We start from the raw sequence: 26,626 nt of genomic DNA, 5'->3' as shown, positions 1-26,626 counted from the left end.
TTGTGCTCGGATTTTAGAAGGGGGGAGGGGCAGGCTGCAACAGTGCCATTGTTTGCTGTTCTGAAAACTTGGCTTCCAGAGTGCGCAACTTACTTCAGCTCGGGAGCTGAAGTAAGTAGCTGATAAAAGGTAAAAACAAAAAACAAAAAAAACCCAACAACAAAAAAAAAGCCCTGGGTTTAGGGGGGTGAGGAGGAGAATGGAAGGATAGGGAAGGTGAGGTAAGGGGGTAGGGAAGTTCCCTTCCAGTCCGCTCCTATATTGGAGTGGACTGGGAAAGGCTGGGATGCGTCGCAGCGTGGGAATTTCTTAAGTCCTCCTCCCCTTGCGCGTGCCACCTGCACATACACGTGGATTGTAAAATTCGGTGTGCATGTGCAGGCAGCCCCCGTATTTTATAACAAGTGCGGCGTGCACATGCTATAAAATTGGCGTGTCCATGTTCGTTCACCGGATAACGGACACATGCACGCACTTTTAAAATCTACCCCTTTATTTTTTAGATTTGGGGAGAAAGCAAATGTTGCTTACCTGATGTAACAGGTGTTCTCACAGGACAGCAGGATGTTAGTCCTCACAAATGGGTGACATCGAGGATGGAGCCCACCACGGAAAACTTCTGTCAAAGTTTAAACAGAACTTTGACTGGCCCCTACTGGGCATGCCCAGCAAGGCACTGACCCTGCAGCCAGCAGGGGTCTCCCTTCAGTCTGATTTTCAAAGCTACAGGCAGTGCCTAGAAAGTAAAAACAAAACGAACCCAACACCGCGGGGTGGCGGGCGGGTTTCGTGAGGACTAACATCCTGCTGTCCTGTGAGAACACCTGTTACATCAGGTAAGCAACATTTGCTTTCTCACAGGACAAGCAGGATGGTTGTCCTCACAAATGGGTGAGTACCGAGCTGAGGATGTCCTGACTTGCACCAAATGCACCCAACGACGTGCAACAGGCAGTACAAGTGGGGTGGAATTTGGGAAAGGGCATCCGCACCCTACCGGGAAGGTGGAAGGGTGTTGGTACATCAGGTTGGAAAAAGGTTACGCAAGACAGATTGGCCGAAGATGGAGTCCTGTCTTCCAGCTTTGTCCAAACAATAGTGGGCTGCAAAGGTATGGAGAGAACTCCAGGTTGCAGCCCTGCAGATGTCAGGAAGCGGCACCGATCGAAGGTGTGCCACTGACGTAGCCATGGCCCTCACAGAGTGTGCTTTGACACGGTCTTGGAAAGGAATGCCAGCCTGCTCATAGCAGAAAGAAATGCAGTCCGCCAACCAGGAGGAAAGAGCCTGCTTACCCACAGGTTGTCCTAACTTGTTAGGATGGAAAGAGACGAATAATTGAGTGCTCTTCCTGTGAGAAACTGTACGGTCTAGGTAAAAGGCTAGAGCTCGTTTACAGTCTAGGGTATGCAGGGTCTGTTCTCCAAAGTTGGAGTGGGGCCTGGGAAAAAAGATAGGTAGTATGATGGATTGATTGATATGAAACTCAGAAACTACCTTAGGTAAAAATTTAGGGTGAGTGCGGAGTACCGCCCGGTCCTGCAGGAGTTTAGTGTAAGGCGGATAGGTAACTAGGGCCTGTAATTCACTAACCCTGCGAGCTGAAGTGATAGCCAAAAGGAATAACACTTTCCATGTGAGATACTTTAACTCACAGGAGTGCAGAGGTTCGAAAGGAGGTTTCATTAGACGACCAAGAACCAGATTAAGGTCCCAGGATGGGGCCGGAGGCCGTAAGGGTGGCTTCAGATGGAGCAAGCCTTTAAGAAAACGTGTTACTAGGGGTTGTACTGAAATAGGGACACCCTGTACACCTTTATGGAAGGCGGCTACCGCACTGACATGCATCCTAATGGAAGAGGTTTTAAGACCTGATTCAGAGAGATGCCATAAATAGTCCAAGAATTTGGAAATTGGACAGGAAAGGGGATCAAGGGACTGAGAAGTGCACCATGATGTGTACCTTTTCCATTTGTATGAGTAAGACTTTCTTGTGGAAGGCTTTCGTGAAGCTATCAGGACTCGAGAAACGGAATCTGAAAGGTTGAAAGGCTGAAGGACTAACCTTTCAACATCCATGCCGTCAGGGACAAGGCTTGGAGGTTGGGATGGAGGAGGCATCCGTCGTTTTGAGTGAGCAGATGCGGGTCCTTTCCCAGAGGAATGTGCCTGCGGATGGAGAGATCCTGGAGTATTGGAAACCATACTTGGCGTGGCCAGTAAGGTGCTATCAGGATCATGGTTCCTCCGTCCTGGCGTAGCTTCACGAGAGTCTTTGACACAAGAGGAAGTGGGGGGAATGCGTAGAGCAGACCGGTTGTCCACTTGAGGGAGAATGCATCCCTCGGCCGAGAGTTCTGGCTCCGAATGAGAGAGCAGTAATCGTCCACTTTGTGGTTCTGAGGGGACGCAAAGAGGTCTATGCGGGGAGAACCCCACTTGTGAAACAGAGAGGTCGCTATCAGAGGATCGAGTGACCACTCGTGCGGTCGGAAGACACGGCTCAGCCGGTCTGCCAATACATTGTCTACTCCCGGCAGGTAAGTGGCCCTGAGGTACATAGAGTGGGAGAGGGCTTCCGCCCAGATCTGCGCAGCTTCCTGACACAGAAGGAAGGAGCCTGTGCCTCCCTGCTTGTTTATGTACCACATGGCCACTTGGTTGTCCGTCTGGATTAAGATTATCTGATGAAAGAGATGATCTTTGAAAGTGCGGAGCGCATAGCGGATTGCTCGAAGTTCCAGGAAATTGATCTGGTGTTCGGCTTCCTCGTTGGACCATAACCCTTGGGTTTGAAAATTGTCCACATGGGCCCCCCAACCGATGTGGGAAGCGTCGGTGGTTAGGATAACTTGCGGATCCGGTGGAAGAAAGGGTAAGCCCTGAAGGAGGTTGACCTGAGTCGTCCACCAAGTTAAGGATAGGCGCAGCGCTTGTGTGACTGTGATTATGGAGGACAGAGGCTGAAAAGCTTGAATCCATTGTTGTCGTAGAGTCCATTGTGTCACCCTCATGGCTAGTCTGGTCATGGGAGTGACTTGAACCGAGGATGCCATGTGTCCTAGGAGAACTAGGAATTGGCGAGCTGTGGCAGTGTCTTGAGACTGGAGCTGGTGAGCTAGGGACATGAGAGTTTGGACCCGTTGTAGCGGAAGGTAGGCCTTTGCCTGTAAGGTGTCCAAGTCTGCCCCAATGAAAGATAAGGTTTGAGATGGGACGAAGCAAGATTTCTCGTAATTGACAAGAAACCCTAAGGAAAGGAGTGTGTTGATTGTCAATTGTAGGGAGGACCGGGCAATCTGAGGGGTGGAGGCCCTGATCAGCCAGTCGTCCAGATAGGGGTATACGTGGACACCTTCCTTCCTGAGGAATGCTGCTACAACTACGAGGCATTTGGTGAAGACCCGTGGAGCAGATGCCAGACCGAAAGGCAGTACTCGGTATTGATAATGGTCGCGGCCTACGAGAAACCGCAGATATTTGCGATGGGATTGTGTTATCGCAATATGGGTATAAGCTTCCTTGAGGTCGAGGGAGCATAGCCAATCCCCTTTCTGCAGCAGAGGGAGTAACGTGCCCAGGGTTACCATCTTGAATTTTTCTTTTTGAAGGTACTTGTTGAGGGCTCGAAGGTCTAAAATTGGACGTAGCCCTCCTGATTTCTTTGGAATTAGGAAGTATCTGGAATAGAATCCCTTGCCTCGTTGAGAGGGAGGAACGAGTTCTATAGCATTTGATTGCAGAAGAAGAGATACTTCCTGTTGTAATTGAGCCAAATGGCTGGATAGACTCCACGCTTGAAGCGGCGGGGAGTCTGCCGGAAGAGTTATGAAATTGAGGTGGTAACCCTGTGCGATAATCGCCAGCACCCACTGGTCTGAGGTAATCCGTATCCAATGCTGTAGAAAGTGGCACAGACGACCCCCTACAGGGATGTGGGGGAGTGGGATATGGCATGTGCTCCGAGTCGGGAAGTCAAAGGCCTGCCGCAGGCCCGGGGGGTGGGGCTACAGCAGGTCTTTGTTTCCGAGGTTGGCGTGGCTGAGGTCTGGTGGAGGATCGAGCCGGACGAGGCCTAGTCGACGGAGGGTAATAACGACGTGGCCGAAAGAATGACTTTTTGGAGTCCTTCTTAGGTGGTGGTTTGGAGGATACCTCAGATGGAACAGACGAAAGTTGTTTCAACGTCTCGTGGTGATCCTTCAATTCCGCCACAATTTGTTGAATCTGTTCTCCGAACAGATTATCCCCTAAGCAGGGTAAATCGGCTAGACGATCCTGAACCTCTGGGCGAAGGTTGGATGATTTTAACCAAGCCCAACGTCTGGCTGAGATGGCAGTAGCTGAGACTTTCGTGGAAGCATCGAAGATATCGTAGGCCGTTCGGATCTCGTGCTTCCCAGCTTCAAATCCTTTGTGAAGGAGGGCTTGAAGCTGTGGCTGGTATTGGTCCGGTAAGGTGTCAGCGTAGTCCTGCATTTGTTTAAGGATAGCTCTGTTGTACTGAGTCATATAAAGTTGGTATGAAGCTATACGAGATATCAACATAGCCCCATGATACACTTTCCTTCCCACACTATCAAGAAATTGGTTGTCCTTGATAGGGGGAGTGGAAGAGTGTGGCTTTAAACGCTTGGCTTTCTTTTGCGCAGACTCAACTACAACAGAGCGATGATCCAGTTGAGACTTCTGAAATCCTGGTGCTGACTGAACGAGGTAGGTTGAGTCAGCTTTTTTATTGACTGGTGACACAGATGAAGGTGATTCCCAGTTTTTCTTTAAAAGATCCAGAAATACTTGGTGAATGGGGATGGAAGCGATGATCTTGGGGGCATCCAGAAATTGGAGCAGCTCCATCATTTGGTGCCTGTCATCGGTCTCAGATTGCAGCTGAAAAGGCACAACTTCTGACATCTCCTTTACAAAATTTATAAAGGAGAGATCTTCAGGAGGAGATCGTTTTCTAGTCTCTGTAGGAGATGGTGGGGATGGTAAATCTGTATCTGAAGATGAATCATCACCCCAGGTATCATAAGGATCATGTAAGGTTTGCTGTCCTGAAGGACCTGGTAGAGGATCCAAAGGCATCGATGGAACCGGTGCTGCAAGCGGAACAGTGAACGGCATCGAGGGCTTCGGGGCCACCGATGGAATCGGTGCCGATCTTGGAATCGATGGAGCCGAAGGATAAATCGGTGGAAAGGTATGTGAAGGCACCGATGGAACGACACCGGACGGAGGAATCCGGAACGGTGTTTCTCCTGTCGATGAATGTCCTTCCGGAGATGATGGTGTAGTCGGTGCTAATGAAATCACCGATGGAAGGGCGCGCATAAGTGCCTCCATACGATTTAGTATCGGTGCCAACGCTTCCACTATAGGCTCGGTGGTCGGTTCCATCCTCGGTGGCAGAGTCGGTGCTGAGGTCGGTGCCTGAGGCGGTGCCGGAATCGGTGCCGGAGGCGGTGCCGGTGGAGGCTGGAATCTTCGCATCGCATTCTCGATGGCCTCCTGGACCAGCCGGTCCAGTTCTGCCCGGAGACCAGGGGTAAGCATACCCGGCTCGACGGGAGAGGGAGGCTGAGGCAGGGCCGGAGGGACCACCGTAACCGGTGGGATCACGGCCCCCGCACCCCGGGAGGGTGAGGGTTTCCTCGGTGCCTGCGAACGAGACGTGGACGGTGCCAGGTCCGACCGAGGCTTTTTCTTCGGTGGCTCGGCCTGTTCAGAGGTCGATGGTTGCGGATCCTCGACGGGCCGAGACTTGTGCCGTCGATGGCGATGCTTATCCTTCCGATCTCCTCGGTCATCCGGGGAGGGGACATGAGTCGACGGCCGAGAAGTCATCGATGGTGGACGGTCACCGGCGGGTTGGCGATGGTGGTGCAACTTCGACGGTGCCGGTTCCGATGACGTCGATGCTATCGATGGCGTTGGGGTGGGTGCATGGAAGAGGAGCCCCATCTTCTCCATCCTGGCCTTGCGACCCTTAGGTGTCATTAAGGCACATTTGGTGCAAGTCAGGACATCATGCTCACTACCCAAACATAAAACACAAACCCTATGGGGGTCAGTGATGGACATAGTCCGGGTACAATCCGGACATCGACGGAACCCCGTCGCCATGGCTTAAGGCCAAATTTAGGCGCGGGCTCAGTAAGTTCCCACAGGCCTCAAGGGCCAAAATCGACGGCCGCCGATTAAAAAAAGGGAAAAAACTTACCGGTTTCCGCGAAAGTGACAAAAATTTGTCGAAGGGAGACCCCTGAGGGGCAAATTTTCTTCGGATAGAAAAATACCGAATTCCTGTCAGGAACGTGGTAAGAGAGCTCCTTTCACCGCGTGGCAACTGCTGCGCGGAAAAAAGAAGACTGAAGGGAGACCCCTGCTGGCTGCAGGGTCAGTGCCTTGCTGGGCATGCCCAGTAGGGGCCAGTCAAAGTTCTGTTTAAACTTTGACAGAAGTTTTCCGTGGTGGGCTCCATCCTCGATGTCACCCATTTGTGAGGACAACCATCCTGCTTGTCCTGTGAGAATAACGAATATCCTTATCAACATGCATTTACATATGATGAGCGCTATTAGTTTTGCAGGGTTTTGGACGCACTAATCCCCTTCTAGCATAAAGGGCTGTGGATACACTCTAAATCACGCGTCCAACTGCAGGTTAAACAGCGCGCTCAGCTGAATGCACTGTTCTGTATTGGCCCCAATGAGAGTTGCAAATAACTGACTTTATGTGACTGTGGAAGGACTTCTAAATTTCTCAATCTTCTTTCCCTCCCCTCCACCAGTCTCTTTTCAGTCTACTCCCTCCTTCAAAAGTCTCCAGTTGTCTCACTCTCAATACCCACCCCATCCGAGACTGCTGGGGACTCACTGGGGAGTAGAGAGAAAGTAGAGACAGAGTGAGACTGATTGGGGGAATGCGCATGTGTGTGTAGAAGTTTGTGCGCTCCCACTAATTTATAAAAACGTAACAGCAGAAAAGGAATGTATGGCCTATTTAGTCTACCCATTCACCCAACCAATTTAGCTTTAAAATTCCCATCACTCCCACATTATTCCAAGCTTTCTTAAATTCAGATAGTGTTTTTGTCTCCACCACCTCCACGAGATGGCTATACATGCATCCACTACACTCTCTGTAAAAATATATTTCCTAAGATTACTCCTGAGTCTAACCCCTTTCACCCTCATCCAATGAAAGACGCTCACCTCCTGTGCATGGAAAACTTTGAGATATTTAAATGTTTATATCATATCTCCCTATCTTGCCTTTCTCTCTAGGGTATACATATTTAGATCTTTAAGTCTATCCCCATATGCTTTAGAATGAAGACCACTGACCATTTTAGTAGCCACCTTCTGGACAGATTCCATTGGTTTCTATCCTTTTTGAGGTATGATCTCCAGAACCGAACAAAGGGACCTAATACAGGGGCAATATCACCCTCCCTTTTTCTGTTGACCACTCCCCTTTCTATGCAGCCAAGCATCTTTCTGGTTTTTGCTGTCGATTCATCCACCTGTTTGGCCGCCTTAAGTTCATCTGATACCATCACCCTCATATCACACTCTTCATTCATGCTTAGAAGAATTTCACCCATGTATGTACCTCTCTTCCTTAAGTTTTTGCATACTAAACACATAACTCTGCATTTTATTTAGCATTAAATCTTAGCTGCTAGACCCAGACCATTCCTTAAGTTCACTAGATCCTTCCACATATTTTCTACACCTTTTTAGCTGTCTACCCTGTTACAGATTTTGGTTATCATTGTTCAAAAAGACAAACTTTTCCCAAGAATCCTTCTGCAATGTTGCTCACAAAAATGTTCAAAAGAATGCTTCAAGAAATGATCCCGGAGATACACTGCTAGTAACACTCCACTCCTTGGAGTGAATTCCATTTACCACTATCCTTTGTTGCTTCTCACTCAGTTTCTAACCTAGTCAGTCACTCTGAATGCTTGGTATGGGCCCTAATTTATTTATAAGTTGCTTATGTGGAACTATATCAAAGACTTTACTGAAATCGAACCATACTATATCTAGCATTCTTCCTTGATCCAACTCTCTGGTCACCCAGTGAAAGAAATTGATTGCTTTGTCTGACAAGACTTACTTCTAGTAAAACCATGCTGCCTTGGATTTTGCAATCCATTGTCTGTTTTTGCAGCGATTCCATTAATTTGCTCATCATGGAGATCAGAGTCTGGAGTTCCCAGCCTCCTCCTTAAAACCACTTTTATGAATAAGAACCACTTCTGCCCATCTCTAGTCCTCTGGAACTACTCCTGACTTTTTTATGCTATTAGTTGTAATTTAATTTTTATTCTTATTAATTTTGATTACTGAGTGTTATTTTATGTATCTGCTCTACTGAAATATTTTATGAGTTTTTAATTACTGGATAATCTTTTCATCAGATATTTATTTTTATTAGTATGGTTATACTATTATTGCTTTATATTCCTAGATTTTGTTTTATGAGGAATGGTGATATTTCTGTTTTTTCATTGTTGCTCGGCATAGAGTCAGGTTTTTGTCTGCACATTTCTATTTTTACTTTATGGTCTCTTTATTCTGTATTTGGTGAGGGTCTGTTTGTGTTCTGCAAAAATGACAGAGGTGAGGTATTCTTCTACTGTATAGTTTCTGTCCAGAGATCTATAGCAATTTGGTTTGTTCTGTTTTCCTAATAGGAAGGAGATAGGTGTTTTTGAGTCTGGTATAATATTTATAGTGTTGCCTTTTCATAGGTAGGTTCTTAGTGCTTGAGTGCTAGTAGTTAGTGCTGTTTTGGTATGGGAGGCTTACTATATTTTAACTGTAAATCAGTTTACTTATGGCTTTCTGAGGGCCTAGCCCACACCCTACATGCATTACAACAGGCCTAATACCATATTAGTTTCAAGTGTATTTTTTGAAAGTGTATTTATTGGCCTCATAGCAGTGCATGTAAATGTAATATATTTATATATTGTAAGTATTTACCTCAGAAGACTATACTTTGAACATCCTTTTCAAGTAAAATCTGTTATTAGGAAAGGGCATAGGATGGAAGTGGGGGATAGGGGAGGCAAGAAAGGGTTTAGGATATTGCTGGTGGAGGGGGAGGACCTAGGATGGTGGTGGTGGGAGTGAAGGACAGGATTTAGAATTTTTCTTGAAGAGTTTAAGAATTACAATTTAAATGAAACCAAAGAAAACTAAATATTTTATGTTGCTCCTTTCATTTGCCAAGGAAAACAGTACTCAAACCTTTCCAGATTTAATCACACTAGAGAAATCTCACTCGTAGGCCATCAATTTCATTCACTGGTATGGTAGATCCCACTCTTTGGGATTGGAGAGGAAAGGAAAAGGTATATAATTATGCCAGGGAGGAAAAAAGTTAGGTGATTATACCAGGGGGTAGGAGGGAGAGGAAAAGGAATGTGATTATGCTGGGGAGTGGGCTGGTGGTGATGTGCATTTACTGAATCCTCTACTTTAGATGTCATTGACTTCACTGCTTCATAAAGAGGGCCTTCCGATGCTCAACAAATGGTATATCTGTCCATGCAGCTTCCGGATTCTCTTTTCCATCAACTGTACTCACCCCGTGCTCATGTAGAAACATGCACCCAAATACATCAGGGAATGAAATGGAATTAACTTGTTCTTGGTAAAATTGACCACCCAACCTAGCTCTTGCAGTAACTGTACGACCCTGCTTTTCCAGGCTGACTTCTTCCAAATGAACCAGTTATCCAAATATGGTTGGACTAGAATTCCCTCTTGACACACAGATGTTGCTATCACAACTACTCCCTTGGAATAGACCCTCAGAATCAGGGCCAGATCAAAAGGAAGGGCTCAGAATTAAAAATGCCCAGCACAGCAAGGCAAAGATACTTCTGAAAATCCTCCCTTACAGAAATGTGCAAATATACTTCTGTTAGATCCAAGAACTTTCATATGCTACCCCTGTTGAACTGCCAACATAACCAATTTCAGAATCTCCATTCTGAAATGGGTTACCTTCAAGGCATTGATGACTTTTTTTTTTTTTTTTAAGATCTAGAATCGGGCAGAGGTTTCTTCCTTCTTAGGAACCACAAAGTAAATCGCATATCAACCCATAACTCACTGAGAAACTGGAAATGGTACTACCACTCCCAAAACAAGAAGGCGTTTGAGTATCACCCAATCTCCTGTCTCTGAGCAGAATGACAAGGTGAAGCCATAACCATGTCTGAAATAAGACAGAAAAATTCCAGAGTAATAGTTTCTGAAGACTGGTCTCAAATAATCTAGACCCATTTCCGGTATAAGGCTGACAAATGGCCGCTTATATCCTGCTCTGGAAAATGGACCCTTACACCTTCACTGGGAACCCCAGGAGGCAACAGAGTTGCCGAAGTTCCCATCCTTACCGCCTCTCATAATTTTGAAAGGACTGGAACCTACCAAAAGGTCTAGAATGCTGACTTCCTCCACTTAGAATCCAGAAACCAATTTCTAAGCGCCACTAAACAAAAAGACCTTCAAAATTTATCCTCAGGTAATCTGAGAATCTTCTGCCCACAGCTTTGCCAACTTCTTGAAATCTTTACCAGAGTCCCTTTAAAAGGTAGTTTGGTCAACTTAGTCTTGGAAATGGAATCTGCCAACCAGATTTGCAACCAAAGCAAATGTTTAGCTGACACATTTGAAGCTATACTCCTAGCTGAAGTCCAAATCAGGCTGAAGAAAGCATTTGCCAAAAAGGCAGTCACCGGTTCCATCTCAAAGGCTCCAGGTAACACTGGCCCACTTTCTAAGGCACTCTCCTGGACACATTGAAAGAGATACAAAACTGCCATTGCCACAATACAACTACACGCAACTAGAAGCCTCAAATTCCTGTTTAAGAACAGACTATCTTTCAGTGCTATGCATCAAGTGCAGCGCCCCTTTTCACAGGAATAGTGGTCCTCTTCATGACTGCTCAAACCAGTGAATACATTCTAGGAAACTTCAACTTTTCTCTCTCCCGGGAAAGAGTAGGATAGTATCGCAAAAGACCTTCCCTCCCTTAAACAGCCTCAGGAGAATCCCATTCCAAAAGGATAAAATCCTTGACCAACCTACACAATGGAAAAGACGTCTTTCTCACGCTGTCTTTTATGAGATCCTCTGCTGAGCTGGGAACCTCATCTCCCTTCTCCTCAGCAATACTGAGACTCCACAAGAACTGGTATAGCAAATGTTGCTTACCTGATGTAACAGGTGTTCTCACAGGACAGCAGGATGTTAGTCCTCACAAATGGGTGACATCGAGGATGGAGCCCACCACGGAAAACTTCTGTCAAAGTTTAAACAGAACTTTGACTGGTCCCTACTGGGCATGCCCAGCAAGGCACTGACCCTGCAGCCAGCAGGGGTCTCCCTTCAGTCTGATTTTCAAAGCTACAGGCAGTGCCTAAAAAGTAAAAACAAAACAAACCCCAACACCGCGGGGTGGCGGGCGGGTTTCGTGAGGACTAACATCCTGCTGTCCTGTGAGAACACCTGTTACATCAGGTAAGCAACATTTGCTTTCTCACAGGACAAGCAGGATGGTTGTCCTCACAAATGGGTGAGTACCGAGCTGTGGATGTCCTGACTTGCACCAAATGCACCCAATGACGTGCAACAGGCACAACAACTGGGGTGGTATTTGGTAAAGGGCATCCGCACTCTACCGGGAAGGTGGAAGGGTGTTGGTACATCACGTTGGAAAAAGGTTACGCAAGACAGATTGGCCGAAGATGGAGTCCTGTCTTCCAGCTTTGTCCAAACAATAGTGGGCTGCAAAGGTATGGAGAGAACTCCAGGTTGCAGCTTTGCAGATGTCAGGAAGCGGCACCGATCGAAGGTGTGCCACTGACGTCGCCATGGCCTTCACAGAGTGTGCTTTCACACGGTCTTGAAAAGGAATGCCAGCTTGCTGATAGCAAAAAGAAATGCAGTCCATCAACCAGGAGGAAAGAGCCTGCTTACCCACAGGATGTCCTAACTTGTTAGGATGGAAAGAGACAAATAATTGAGTGCTCTTCCTGTGAGCAACTGTACGGTCTAGATAAAAAGCTAGAGCTCGTTTGCAGTCTAGGGTATGCAGAGTCTGTTCCCCGGAGTTGGAGTGGGGCCTGGGAAAAAAGATAGGTAGTATGATGGATTGATTAATATGAAACTCAGAAACTACCTTAGGTAAAAATTTAGGGTGAGTGCGGAGTACTGCCCGGTCCTGCAGGAGCTTAGTGTAAGGCGGATAGGTAACTAGGGCCTGCAATTCACTAACCCTGCGAGCTGAAGTGATAGCCAAAAGGAATAACACTTTCCATGTGAGATACTTTAATTCACAGGAGTGCAGAGGTTCGAAAGGAGGTTTCATTAGACGACCAAGAACCAGGTTAAGGTCCCAAGATGGGGCCGGAGGACGTAAGGGTGGCTTCAGATGGAGCAAGCCTTTAAGAAAACGTGTTACCAGGGGTTGTACTGAAATAGAGACACCCTGTACACCTTTATGGAAGGCGGCTACCGCACTGACATGCATCCTAATGGAAGAGGTCTTTAGACCGGATTCTGATAGGTGCCATAAATAGTCCAAGAACTTAGAGATTGGACAGGAAAGGGGATCAAGGGACTGAGAAGTGCACCATGATGTGTACCTTTTCCATTTATATGAATAGGATCTTCTGGTAGAGGGCTTTCGTGAAGCTATCAGGACACGAGAAACCGAATCCGAAAGGTTAAAAGGCTGAAGGACTAACCTTTCAACATCCATGCCGTCAGGGACAAGGCTTGGAGGTTGGGATGGAGGAGGCATCCGTCGTTTTGAGTGAGCAGATGCGGGTCCGTTCCCAGAGGGATGTGCCTGCGGATGGAGAGATCCTGGAGTATGGGAAACCACACTTGGCGTGGCCAGTGGGGTGCTATCAGGATCATGGTTCCTCCGTCCTGGCGTAGCTTCACGAGAGTCCGTGACAGAAGAGGAAGTGGAGGGAATGCATAAAGCAGACCTGTCGTCCACTTGAGGGAGAAGGCATCTCTCGGCTGAAAGTGTTGGCTCCGAATGAGAGAGCAGTAATCGTCCACTTTGTGGTTCTGAGGGGACGCAAAGAGGTCTATGCGGGGAAAACCCCACTTGTGAAACAGAGAGGTCACTACCAGAGGATCGAGTGACCACTCGTGTGGCTTGAAGACACGGCTCAACTGGTCTGCCAATACATTGTCTACTCCCGGCAGGTAAGTGGCCCTGAGGTACATGGAGTGGGAGAGGGCTTCCGCCCAGATCTGCGCAGCTTCCTGACACAGAAGGAAGGAGCCTGTGCCTCCCTGCTTGTTTATGTACCACATGGCCACTTGGTTGTCCGTCTGGATTAAGATTATCTGATGGAATAGATGATCTTTGAAAGTTCGGAGTGCATAGCGGATTGCGCGAAGTTCCAGGAAATTTATCTGGTGTTCGGCTTCCTCTTTGGACCATAACCCTTGGGTTTGTAATTCGTCCACATGGGCTCCCCAACCGATGTGAGAAGCGTCGGTGGTTAGGATTACTTGCGGATCCGGTGGAAGAAAAGGTAAGCCCTGAAGGAGGTTGACCTGAGTTGTCCACCAGGTTAAGGATAGGCGCAGGGCCTGTGTGACTGTGACTATGGAGGACAGAGGCTGAAAAGCTTGAATCCATTGGTGTCGTAGAGTCCATTGTGTTACTCTCATGGCTAGTCGGGTCATGGGAGTGACTTGAACCGAGGATGCCATGTGTCCTAGGAGAATGAGGAACTGGCGAGCCGTGGCAGTGTTTTGAGACTGGAGCTGGCGAGCCAGGGATATTAGGGTGTGGACCCTCTGAAGAGGAAGGTAAGCCTTTGCCTGCAAGGTGTCCAAGTCTGCTCCAATGAAGGATAAGGTTTGAGACGGGACAAAGCAAGATTTCTCGTAATTGACAAGAAACCCTAAGGAAAGGAGTGTTTGAATTGTCAATTTTAGGGAGGATTGAGCTATGTGTTGGGAGGAGGCCCTGATTAGCCAATCGTCCAGGTAGGGGTAGACGTGGACACCTTCCTTCCTTAGGAATGCTGCTACCACCACGAGACATTTGATAAAGACTCGTGGGGCAGAAGCCAGACCGAAAGGTAGGACACGGTATTGATAATGGTCGTGGCCTACAAGAAACCGTAGATATTTGCGATGGGATTGTGTGATCGCAATGTGGGTATAAGCGTCCTTGAGGTCGAGAGAGCACAGCCAATCTCCCTTTTGCAACAGAGGGAGCAAGGCGCCCAGGGTTACCATCTTGAACTTTTCTTTTTGCAGATACTTGTTGAGGGCCCGAAGGTCCAGAATTGGACGTAGCCCCCTTGATTTCTTTGGTATTAGGAAGTATCTGGAATAGAATCCTTTCCCTTGTTGACAAGGAGGGACGGGTTCTATAGCATTTGATTGTAGAAGAAGGGATACTTCTTGATGTAATTGAGTGAAATGGCTGGTTGGACTCCATGCCTGAAGGGGCGGGGAGTCTGGCGGAAGTGTTATGAAGTTGAGGTGGTAACCCTGTGCGATAATTGCTAGCACCCACTGATCTGAGGTGATCTGTTTCCAACGGTGTAAGAAGTGGAACAGTCGACCCCCCACAGGGATGTGTGGAAGAGGGAGATGGCATGTGCTCAATACAGGGAAGTCAAAGGCCCGCCGTAGGCCCAGGAGGTGGGGCTACAGTAGGTCTTTGCTTTCTCGGCTGACGAGGCTGAGGCCTGTTAGAGGACCGTGCAGGACGAGCCCTAGTTGACGTAGGGTAGTAGCGACGTGGTCGAAAGAATGACTTCTTAGAGACCTTCTTTTGCGGTTGCTTGGAGGTCACCTCAGGTGGGACAGATGAGAGTTGTTTCAACGTCTCATGGTGGTCTCCGCCACAATCTGTTGAATTTGCTCTCCAAACAAATTGTCGCCTAAGCAGGGCAAATCAGCAAGACGATCTTGGACTTCTGGGCGAAGGTTGGATGACTTTAACCAAGCCCAACGTCTGGCTGAGATGGCTGTGGCTGAAACCTTCGTGGAAGCATCGAATATGTCATAGGCAGTCCTAATCTCGTGCTTCCCTGCCTCAAATCCCTTGTGAAGAAGGGCTTGAAGCTGTGGTTGGTATTGGTCCGGCAACGTGTCAGCATAGTCTTGCATCTGCTTAAAGATGGCTCTGTTGTATTGAGTCATGTAAAGTTGATATGAAGCTATGCGTGAAATCAACGTAGCTCCATGATACACTTTCCGTCCTACACTATCGAGGAACTTGTTGTCCCTGGTAGGTGGGGTAGAAGAGTGCGGCTTAAGACGCTTGGCCTTCTTCTGCGCGGACTCAACCACAACAGAGCGATGATCCAGTTGAGGCTTTTGGAAACCGGGTGCTGACTGGACAAGGTATGTGGAGTCAGCTTTCTTGTTAACTGGTGACACCGATGAAGGAGATTCCCAGTTTTTCTTGAGCAGATCCAAAAACACCTGGTGTATAGGGATGGAAGCGATGATTTTTGGAGCATCCAGAAATTGAAGTAGTTCCATCATCTGGTGTCTATCATCAGCTTCAGATTGTAGTTGAAAAGGTACAACTTCTGACATTTCTTTCACAAAATTAATGAAAGATAGATCCTCAGGAGGAGATCTTTTTCTACTCTCTGTAGGAGATGGTGGTGAAGGCAGATCTGTGTCAGAAGAGGTAGCATCATCATCACCCCAGGTATCGTAGGGATCATGTGTGGCTTGTAGCCCTGATGGACCTGGCTGAGGCTCTGAAGGCATCGATGGAAACCGAGGTGGAATCGGTGCAGTAGGTGGAACCAGAAATGGCATCGATGGCTTCGGTGCTGCCGATGGAATCGGTGCCTGGCGCGGAATCGATGGAGCCGAAGGATAAATCGGTGGAGATATACCAGAAGGTACCGATGGAACTACCCCGGAAGGGGGAATTCGAAACGGTGTTTCTCCTGCCGATGAGAAACCAGTCGGAGACGGTGGTGTTGTCGATGGCACTGGAATCACCGATGGAAGGGCCGTCACGAGTGCCTCCATGCGGCTCAGTAGCGGTGCTAGCGCTTGTATCAACGGCTCGGTGGTCGGTTCCCTCCTCGGTGGCGAAGCCGGTGCCGGTGTCGGTGCCGGGGGCGGCACTGGAACCGGTGCCGGAGACGGTGCCGATGGAGGTTGTAATTTCTTCATCGCTTTCTTGATGGCCTCCTGGACCAGCCGGTCCAGTTCTGCCCGGAGACCAGGGGTAACCATACCGGGCTCGACGGGAGAGGGAGGCTGAGGCAGGGCCGGAGGGACCACCGTAACCGGTGGGATCACGGCCCCCACACCCCGAGAGGGTGAGGGTTTCCTCGATGCCGGCGAACGAGACGTGGAGGGCATCCGGTCTGTTCGCGGCTTCTTTGTCGGTGGCTCGGCTTGAGCAGAAGTCGATGGCTGAGGATCCTCGACAGGCCGAGACTTATGCCGTCGATGGCGGTGCTTTTCTTTCCGATCCCCTCGCCCATCCGGGGAAGGGACGGGAGTCGACGGCCGAGAAGCGATCGATGGCGGACGGTCACCGGAGGGTTGACGATGATGGTACAACTTCGACGGTGCCGGTTCCGATGACGTCGATGCTATCGATGGCGTTGGGGTTGGTGCATGGAAGAGGAGCCCCATCTTCTCCATCCTGGCTTTGCGACCCTTGGGTGTCATTAAGGCACATTTGGTGCAAGTCAGGACATCATGCCCACTACCCAAACACATTACACAAACCCTGTGGGGGGTCTGTGATGGACATAGTCCGGGTACAATCCGGACAACGACGGAACCCCGTTGCCATGGCTGAAAGCCAAAATTTAGGCTGGGGATCGGTAAGTGCCCACAGGCCTCGAGGGCCAAAATCGACGGCAGTCGATGGAAGAAGGCAAAAAACTTACCGGGTTCCGTAAGATGACTAAAAAATTTGTCGAAGGGAGACCCCTGAGGGGCAAATTTTCTTAGGAAATTAATTTCCAAATTCCTGTCAGGAACGTGGTTAGAGAGCTCCTTTCACCGCGTGGCAACTGCTGCGCGGAAAAAAGAAGACTGAAGGGAGACCCCTGCTGGCTGCAGGGTCAGTGCCTTGCTGGGCATGCCCAGTAGGGGCCAGTCAAAGTTCTGTTTAAACTTTGACAGAAGTTTTCCGTGGTGGGCTCCATCCTCGATGTCACCCATTTGTGAGGACAACCATCCTGCTTGTCCTGTGAGAAATTAAACTTCTCCTTGTATATACAACTTCTCCTTGTAGAGCAGCCTAACCATAGAAGAATCATCTTCACCTTTTGGGGAATACTCCCCCTCGTCCAATTCTCTCTCACTGCCTCTCTCAAACACCTCAGGTCCAAAAATGACCTATTCTACCTGGAAGACTCCTCTTCTTTTCTTGACCTCTTATGCCCCAATCCCCCAGCAACAATTCCCTGTGTGAGGGTACCACAGGAGGAACCCAGGCATGTTTTCTGAACCACACACCAAGCCTGGTGAAAATGCTTTAAAAATTCAGTTGATATTGATGATCAGGAGGGAGGAGGAACCGTAATTGCAGCACATAAAGCAAATGGTTTTCCTCCAATTACAGCAGAAAGCACAATCCTGGAAGGATCTGCTGCAGCATGCAGCACCATGGACACTAAAGGAAAAATGACAAGATCCCTCTCCACATATTGCTGCAGCTCCAATGTGTCTGCTGTTTGTGCTGCGGCAGCAAGTCTATCAGAAAGGGCTGGTCAGCTGATCCCACCGAAGTAGGCCACCTGGAACAGCTAATTCCACTCTCTGCCTGTTATCCCTCACCTCCCACACACTTTTCAAAGGTTTCCTGCTCTCAGTGACTGTCGCCGTAAACTGCAGGCAGTGCATAAGGGATTTCTCTCCCTGTATCCTACACTGTTGCAAAAAAAAAAAAAAAAAAAAAAACTCTCCCTCCTCTTTCCTACCCTGTGTACCTGGCCCAGAGACCAAACCTGAGGAGAAATTTAGACTCCATTCACACACCATAGAAAAATATAGCCGAATCCTTGAACAAAAGAACCTCCTTTTCCTTTTTTTTTAATCTTATTAAAAATCTAAAAACAGACAAAGGCTATAGACAGGAAGAAAATTCCAGGAAGGAAGTCTTGAAGAAGCTTATTTCTTCACTGTATTATTTGAGGAGGAGAGCCTGCAGTAAAGGAAAGGAAGGACGAGAGAAGTGGGAGGCAACTCTCAGACATAGACAGAAACTCTATTCTAGAAAGAAAAATAGAAGACCCCTGCTCCAGGCAATGTGCAACCGATGGACTAAGTGCAAATCTTTCACTTCAAGAGCTGCCCAAACAAACCTGAAAAATATCTTCTTCACCTGGCATAACCAGGCCTCAACTCAAAGCACATCTGGCTATCATCTGTTGGAGACAAGAGAATCCTAGCCAGTTATGGTCAGCACAGGACCCTATTTGTGGTGATGTCAACAAACATTTTGGTCTCTGTCTCCATCTGCTGGTTAGTGAGCATAACACAGGCATCAAGTCTGGTCCAGCTGGAAGAGGAATTGTAGGATACCTGTAGTTGTATGCTATGTTTTGTTAATTTATTAAGTAGCTAGTTTTGTTTAATATTATGCAGAGATTTTATATACACAGCTTTCTGATGTTTTGTAAATGCAGCTAAGAAATGTATAAATTAAATTTGATTTGAAACCTTCAGGAATGCAGCATTCAGGCTTCATTTAGACTTTGGAGAAGAGAAGTACCCAACTTACAACTCAAGCAGAAGCTATGACTGCACTGCACCATCACTAATCCAGTCTATTTACATTAATAACCATTACATAATAGAAAAATTAGTCAATAATGCACAGTTGAGTAGGGACTGCAGTGAACTAAAAGGTAAGGACAACTGGGCAAATCTGCCAAGCAAAGAGGTCCTCATTTACCCACATGCCAGGGTTGCCAGTGTACTAAGGCAGGGGTTTCCCAGCAAAGTTTTCCTCTAATATTTTTGTGGGTGTGGATGTGCACTGCTGTTGGGCACATAATTTTGTCTATGAGCAGCCTGGCAGGGGGAGGGCTCCTCCGCAATGCACCCCTCTAAGCCCCCAAATGTTCCCTCTGATTTTATTTTATGAAGAATGTGTGTGTTTGTGTGCACTACTGTTGAACATGTAACATTGTAAGCATGCAGGAAAGAAGGGGGGCAGCAACATCATGTGCTGTTTCTAGTTCCCCCCTCCCCCCCCGTGCACACACACACACAGATTTTTCTATTAGTGATGCCACCAGGGACTGGAGCTTTATCTTTCTTCTTCATTTTTTTCCATCTTTCTCTTCTCAGCTTCTAACTTTTGCCTTCATTGCCGTATTTTCTTCTCACTTGTCTGTAGCTCCTCACATTTTTCAGCTTCTTCCTCACCTGCCTTCCTCGCTCCATTTTCTTTTTTCCTACCCTTCCATTTCTTTAGTCTCCCAGCCCTTCTACCACCGCCTCCTATTCCTCCATCTTAACATCTCTATAATGCCTCTCTTTCCCCTCCCCAGTATCTACCCCTGTTTCTTCCCCTCCCTTTCTCAGCATCTACCCCCTGCCTCTGCCCCAGCATCTACCTTTCTGTCTCTTTTCTCCCTTCCTCAGGATGTACCCACCTCCTTTTCCTCTCTCCAGAATCTGCCCTTCCCTAGCATATACCTCACCTATTTTTCCCTCTTAGCATCTGCCCCTGCCTTATCCCCCCTTCCCCAGCATTTGTCCCTACCCTTTGGCACCCAGGTTACCACCCAATTCTTTCCCTCCTCAAACCTGGATGCAGGAGGCACTGACAGCAGTGAAGGGCACTGAGATGAAGTTCAAAATGCAAGTTCTGCTCTTTTTTTCTCACAGGAGTGAGGACTCAACTGAATAGCTACAGGCACAAGCAGAAAACAGAACAAGCTGCCCCTCCTTATAGCAGGGCTGAAAGAGGTGGATAGGACAACTCATTCATGCTTCACTGACTTGCTACAGGCAAGCAGGAAATGTAATCGGAGGGCATAAAATCCCAACCCACATGGAGATACAGAGACGGGAGGGACTGAGGTTGTGCACGACTTCACAATTGCACAACTTAAAGGGAACACTGATTGCCAGCCAAGGCTATAAAAGTATACTGTTACATGTAAAGCCTGTTGCTAATTTATTGTTTCTCTGTAAACCGAGGTGATGTATGTCTATACGTACCGCGGTATAAAAGAATCTATAAATAAATAAATAAATAAATAAAATACTAAGGAAGGGGTCACTGACCAAGGCAATGAGCTACTGGCTGAGACATTATGCCAATCTACTTACATTAATGACCAGTGCACAGAGCTGGAACTGCTCTGGGGTGATGATTTCATGGTAGCAGGGCTCCTGTGCTAACTTCATTATGGCACTCCCAGCAGCCAGCCGTAGACGAGACATATCAGACTTACTAAAACAACAATGGAAACAAAAATTGTACATAATTTCTAACCCTTAAAATTGTATCTTAATCTTGAGACTTCATAGAGCTCCTTTGTTCTCTGTTGGAAGGAGAGCAATGTGGGGGACCAGACTCTGCCTTCCACAATCAGGGAACCCAGCTCTCACCAGGTTCTTTTACCCCTAATAATGCGTGGTCACTTCTGTCCCCTAAATAAGCACTCTTGACTTCACACAGTTTCAAATACAAACACTTCTTAAAAATTAACTCTATCTGGGAGCAATATGGATTTCTCTCCTACCTTCTCTTGCACTAGCTGGAGACGGAGCTACAGTGGACGACTATACCTTAACAGAGCTGCATATGACATCATTACCTCCACTTCTCATGCACTTATGTGCTTTGGAATACAAGCAGCACTCTTTTCAGTATGGCCATGCTCCCAATAATATAAAGTTCCTTCCCAGAACCCACTCTTGTGCTGTACTCATACTTTCCATAAAAAAGTGTACAAGAGGAGGTTCTGATTATCAGTACAGCAGTGCCTGAGTTACTTAGATCCATGGTGGTAGACATGATTACATTGAAGGAGCTTTAAGAACTCTGAACATAATAAAGAGGGATATATATATATATATATATATATATATATATATATATATTACCTGTTTTATCATCTAAAAGTGTACCTAATACTTCTGATTTTAAAGCAAGCAAAAAATCCTCCTGGATTGTCATCAATGCCTCAATTAACCTCGTTAGGTTCATAGTTTAGCACAAACTGTGAAAAGCTGAAGGGAAAAGAACTTAACCTGATCCTCTTCTGCTCTGTCAAGTCTCCTTCGCTGACCAGCATGGCAGACAGTAACCGTAGGGTTGAATTTGCTGATTTAGACTGGTTGTTTTTCATACCTAAGAGCCAGCGTACCAACAGCTTGATTGCCTGAACCTGCAATGAGCACAGAGAAAATAATTAAAAAACCCAAAGAAAAATCAAGATCAGATATCTTGTATCAAAGAATTCTGAAGTATCAGGCACTCCCTAGCAGAAGCACATGCAATCTGAAGAGAGCAGCAAGGGTGAGGTATCATTAGCATTGAATCCACAATTCATGCACATGTTGTCTGGATGATATTTATGAAATTATTATTACACCCAAGAAATTCTAGCATCAAACCTCTAGGGATCACAGTCTTAGATCTGCAAGGTACATCACTTAAAATCAATATAGAAAAAAAAAAAGACTGAACGCATATCATTTATTTATTTATTTATTTATTTATTTAATAACTTTTCTATACCGGCATTAGTAGGAGACATCATGCCGGTTCACATGACAACAAAAGAATGCCGCCACCATTTCATGCCGCCACCATTTCAGTTTTATTTTCTTTATTCATCTACTTAATAAAACAAAATTCTGTTTATCAAAGAATAAGACTAATGAGAAATGTAGAGATTACTTACCTGATAATCTCATTTTCCTTAGTGTATGCAGATGGACTCAGAACAAATGGGTATAGTGTGCTCGTGCTAGCAGTTGGAGACGGATCTGACGTCAGCACGGGGTACATACATCTCCGCAGGAAGTGCAGCAACTCAGTAATCTTCCTTGCAAAAGCTTATGGATATATGTGTGACTGACCGATCGATTAAATGAACATGATTACCCTGACCGATTGATAGTAGCTGGAGACCGCCAGTGTTCTCAACCGGAAGGCGTCGACAACCGGCAGGGTGGATGCCCTATATAACAAAACATGGCTTACCGTGAGTCGGTGAATCCCCATGTATACCGGCAGCCGGGCGGGATGCTGAGTCCATCTGCATACACTAAGGAAAACGAGATTATCAGGTAAGTAATCTCTACATTTCCTAGCGTGTAGCAGATGGACTCAGAACAAATGGGATGTACAAAAGCTACTCCCGGACTGGGTGGGAGGCTGCCCGAGGTCCATTTAGGATTGCCCTCGCAAATGCTGTGTCCTCCCTGGCCTGGACGTCCAGACGATAGAATCTGGAGAAGGTATGGAGGGAGGACCACGTTGCTGCTTTACATATCTCTGCCGGCGACAGCATCCTAGTTTCTGCCCAGGAGGCCGCCTGTGCTCTGGTAGAGTGAGCCTTGACCCGTAGAGGTGGTGGTTTTCTCGCTTCTACGTAAGCCGCCTTGATAACTTCTTTGATCCAGCGGGCGATGGTTGCCCGTGAGGCCGCTTCCCCTTGCTTCTTCCCGCTGTGAAGGACGAACAGGTGGTCCCGTCTTTCGTACTGCTTCTGACATTTCCAGGTATCTGGACAGCAGCCTGCCGATGTCGAGATGGCGCAGTATTCGACCTTCTTCAGACTTCTTCAAACCTTCCGTGGTTGGCAAGGATATGGTTTGGTTGAGGTGGAAGTGTGAGACTACCTTGGGTAAGAAGGAAGGAACCGTGCGAAGATGGATAGCCTCTGGAGTGATTCTGAGAAACGGATCACGGCAAGCCAGCGCTTGTAGCTCTGAAATGCGGTGTGCTGAGCATACGGCCAGCAGGAACACCATCTTCAAGGTTAACAAATGGAGGGACAGGCCTCAAAGGGGTCTGAAGGCGGGTCCCGCTAGAAATTCCAAAACTAGGTTGAGGTTCCACAGGGGCACTGGCCACTTCAGTGGCGGGCGAATGTGCTGGACTCCTTTCAGGAAATGTGAAATGTCTGGGTGTGTGGCAATGCTGTTGCCGTCACTCCTGGGACCGTAGCAGGATAGCGCTGCCACCTGAACCTTGATGGAATTGAGGGACAGACCCTTCTGAAGTCCATCTTGCAGGAAATCCAAAATGATAGGGATTTTAGCGGCATGTGGATTGGTGCTGTGAGTGTCGCACCAGGCTTCAAATACTCTTCAGATCCTTATATATGTTAGTGATGTGGAAAACTTGCGTGCTCGGAGGAGTGTATCTATTACCGGCCCCGAGTATCCCCTTTTCTTCACAGTCTAGCCCTCTCAATGGCCAGACTGTAAGAGAGAATTGAGCTGGATCCTCGTGGAGGATGGGACCTTGCCGCAGCAGGTCCCTGTGTGGAGACAGGGGAACTGGAGTCCCTGCCAGTAGTCTTCTCATTTCTGCGTACTAGGGTCTTCTTGGCCAGTCCGGGGCCACTAGAAGAACTAGGTCTCTGTGCCGCTGAATCTTGTGTATAATGGCACCCAGCAGGGGCCATGGAGGAAAAGCATATAGCAGGATCCCCTGAGGCGATGGCTGTACCAGAGCGTCGATCCCGTGGGAGAGAGTATCTCGTCTGCGACTGAAGTATCTGGGTACTTGAGCGTTGGACCTGTCCGCTAGTAGGTCCATGCCCGGAGTCCCCCACTGATCCACAATCATCTGGAAAGCTGTGGGCAACAGCTGCCATTCCCCCGGGTTTAGGCTTTCTCTGCTGAGGAAGTCTGCCGTGGTGTTGTCCTTCCCGGCGATGTGGACGGCGGAGATGTCCTGGAGATTCGCCTCCGCCCAAGCCATCAGGGGGGTTATTTCTAAGGATACCTGTCGGTTGATGTATGCCACCGTGGTGGCGTTGTCCAACATCACTCTGATCGCCCTGTTTCGAAGTCTGTGGGCAACTCGCAGGCAGGCTAGCCTGACTGCCCGTGCCTCTAGTCGGTTGATGTTCCACCCCGACTCTTCTTTGTTCCACCGCCCTTGGGCGGTTAGTTCTTCGCAGTGTGCTCCCCATCTGTTCAGGCTGGCATCTGTATTGAGCAGGGTCCAGGTTGGGGAGGACATTTTGGACCCCCGGCTCGTGTGACCGGGCTGCAACCACCACCGTAGCTGATTCCGCACTCTGGCTGGTAGAGGTAGGTGTATGGTGTAGTTCTGTGATCGTGGGCTCCACCGAGATAGGAGGGCGCGTTGTAATGGTCTCATATGAGCCCGCGCCCATGGTACCACCTCCAGAGTGGATGCCATGAGTCCGAGGACCTGTAGGTAATCCCAAGCTGTGGGCCGGGTGGCGCTCAGCAGGGCCTGCAGACGATTCCGGAGTTTTGATCTCCTCTTGGAGGTCAGGCTGACCTTGTCTTCCTGGGTGTCGAATCGGACTCCTAGGTATTCCAGCGACTGGGAAGGCTGTAGGGAACTCTTGTTTGTGTTGACTACCCATCCTAGGCTTTCCAGAAGAGATATAACTCTGTTTGTTGCCTGGTGGCTCTCCTCCGGTGACTTTGCCCTGATCAGCCAATCGTCCAGGAAGGGACGGACGAGAATTCCTTCCTTCCTGAGTGACGCCGCCACTACAACTATGACCTTGGTAAAGGTCCGCGGCGCGGTGGCTAACCCGAAGGGTAAAGCTCGGAACTGGAAGTGTTGGCTCAGGACTTTGAAGCGTAAGTAGCGCTGGTGATCCCGATGGATTGGGATATGAAAGTAGGCTTCTGACAGGTCCAGGGATGTGAGAAACTCCCCTGGCTGTATTGCACTTTTGACTGACCGCAGAGTTTCCATGCGAAAGCTGGGGACCCGTAGGTGTCGGTTGACTGACTTGAGGTCCAGGACGGGCCTGAAAGTGCCCTCTTTCTTGGGTACTATGAAATAAATGGAATAATGCCCAGAATTTATCTCCCATGCAGGCACTGGGATTATGGCGTTTAGGGACAGGAGCCTCCGCAAGGTAGCTTCCTGTGCCGCCCTCTTGAGGGGTGGACAAGGAGATTCCACAAACTTGTCCGGAGGGAGCCGAAGAAAGTCCAGGTAATACCCTTCTCGGATGATGGCGAGGAGCCACTGGTCCGAGGTAATCTCGACCCACCTGCGGTAGAATAGGGTTAGCCTGCCCCCTATGGCTTCTTCCCCCAGATGGGTCGGCTGATTCTCATTGTGGGGTGCGGCCGGGACCCGAACCCGAGCCGGTTCTCCTCTTGTTGTGCTTGGTCCAAAAGGACTGGTTCCTGGTCTGAGAACGAGGTGCTTGGTAGCAAGCCCTGTAAGGGTGAAGAGCTGAGAGCTTCTACCTCTGGATGGCCTAGGAAAACGGTGCTGGCTCCTCCTTGACCTGTCTTCTGGTAGACGGGGTAATGGAGAGGCGCCCCATTTATTAGCCAGTTTCTCGAGGTCGCTGCCGAACAGGAGGGATCCCTTAAAGGGCATTCTTGTGAGGCGTGTCTTGGAGGAGGAGTCGGCCGACCAATTTCGTAGCCAGAGCTGTCTCCTGGCTGCCACTGAGGATGACAAGCCGTTGGCTGCCGCACGGACTAGGTCGGAGACTGCGTCAGTGAGGAACGAGAGAGCTGATTCCATTTCTTCTCCCGGGGTGTTGTTCCTAGCTTGTGATAAACAGGAACGCATCACCACGGTACAGCAGGTCGCAATTCGTAGGGACATGGCTGCCACCTCAAAGGCTTGTTTCAGAATGGCGTCCATGCGCCGGTCATGTGCATCCTTGAGGGCCGGGCCGCCCCCCCCCCCCAACCGGAATGGTGGCGCGCTTCACAATTGTGCAAACTATGGCGTCTACCTTAGGGCACGCCAGCAGCTCCTTGGGTTACCGGGTCCAGGGGGTACATGCCAGATAAGGCCCGACCCCCCTTGAATGAGGCCTCCGGCGCATTCCATTCCAGATCGATTAGCTGTTGTGCTGCTTGTAGGAGGGGAAAATGGTGAGCCGATTGGCGCAGGCCCTCTAGCAGAGGGTTCATTCTAGGTTCCCCTGGGGTGCCTTGGCCCGGGATAGCCAGCTCAGACAGGCATTGAGAGACCAGGTCTGGGAGATCCTCTTTAAGAAAGAAGCGTCTCATGGTTCGATACGGTTCTATCCCCGAGGGAAGCTCTCCCTCCTCAGGGGGCTCGCCCTCTTCCTCAGAACAATCTGAATCCCCATAAGTGGGGCTTCCGGGTGGCGAGTGGCCGTGCCTAGGTCTTGAGGGTCCAGGGGCGGGGTCCTCCGGTATGTATGGGTCTGTTCGGGAATCAGACTGCATCTTGACAAAGGCATGAATCCCCTTGAATAATTCCACCCAGGAGAGCACAGCAGGTTCTAGCCTTAGGGGCACCAGGTCTCTCGGGTTCCCTGGCCGTTCACCGCTGCCTGCTAGGTCCGGGGTGTTCCCTGAGGAACTGGCAAGTACGCTGGGCTGGGACCGGCCCTGGCCTGGAACTCCCAGGGCCTCCTCACATTGGGCAC

At 48.5% G+C, this 26,626-nt stretch overlaps 1 protein-coding gene across 2 annotated transcripts in view; it reads right to left on the bottom strand.

The window, feature by feature from the left end:
• The window catches only part of PDS5A (PDS5 cohesin associated factor A), a 734,756-nt gene that overhangs the window by 260,663 nt on the left and 447,467 nt on the right, over positions 1 to 26,626 (bottom strand). For both annotated transcript variants that reach the window (XM_029589173.1, XM_029589180.1), the window contains exons 23-24: positions 21,282 to 21,418; positions 20,355 to 20,478 (exon numbers count right to left, since the gene is read on the bottom strand). In XM_029589173.1, the coding sequence (XP_029445033.1) occupies positions 20,355 to 20,478; positions 21,282 to 21,418 (261 nt within the window). The remainder of the gene's footprint in view (positions 1 to 20,354; positions 20,479 to 21,281; positions 21,419 to 26,626) is intronic.

Source organism: Rhinatrema bivittatum, chromosome 1 (genome assembly GCF_901001135.1).
Source record: "Rhinatrema bivittatum chromosome 1, aRhiBiv1.1, whole genome shotgun sequence".
Classification (NCBI taxonomy): domain Eukaryota; kingdom Metazoa; phylum Chordata; class Amphibia; order Gymnophiona; family Rhinatrematidae; genus Rhinatrema; species Rhinatrema bivittatum.
The sequence above is the reverse complement of the archived record's forward strand: the minus strand, read 5'-3'. Positions and strand labels throughout refer to the sequence as shown.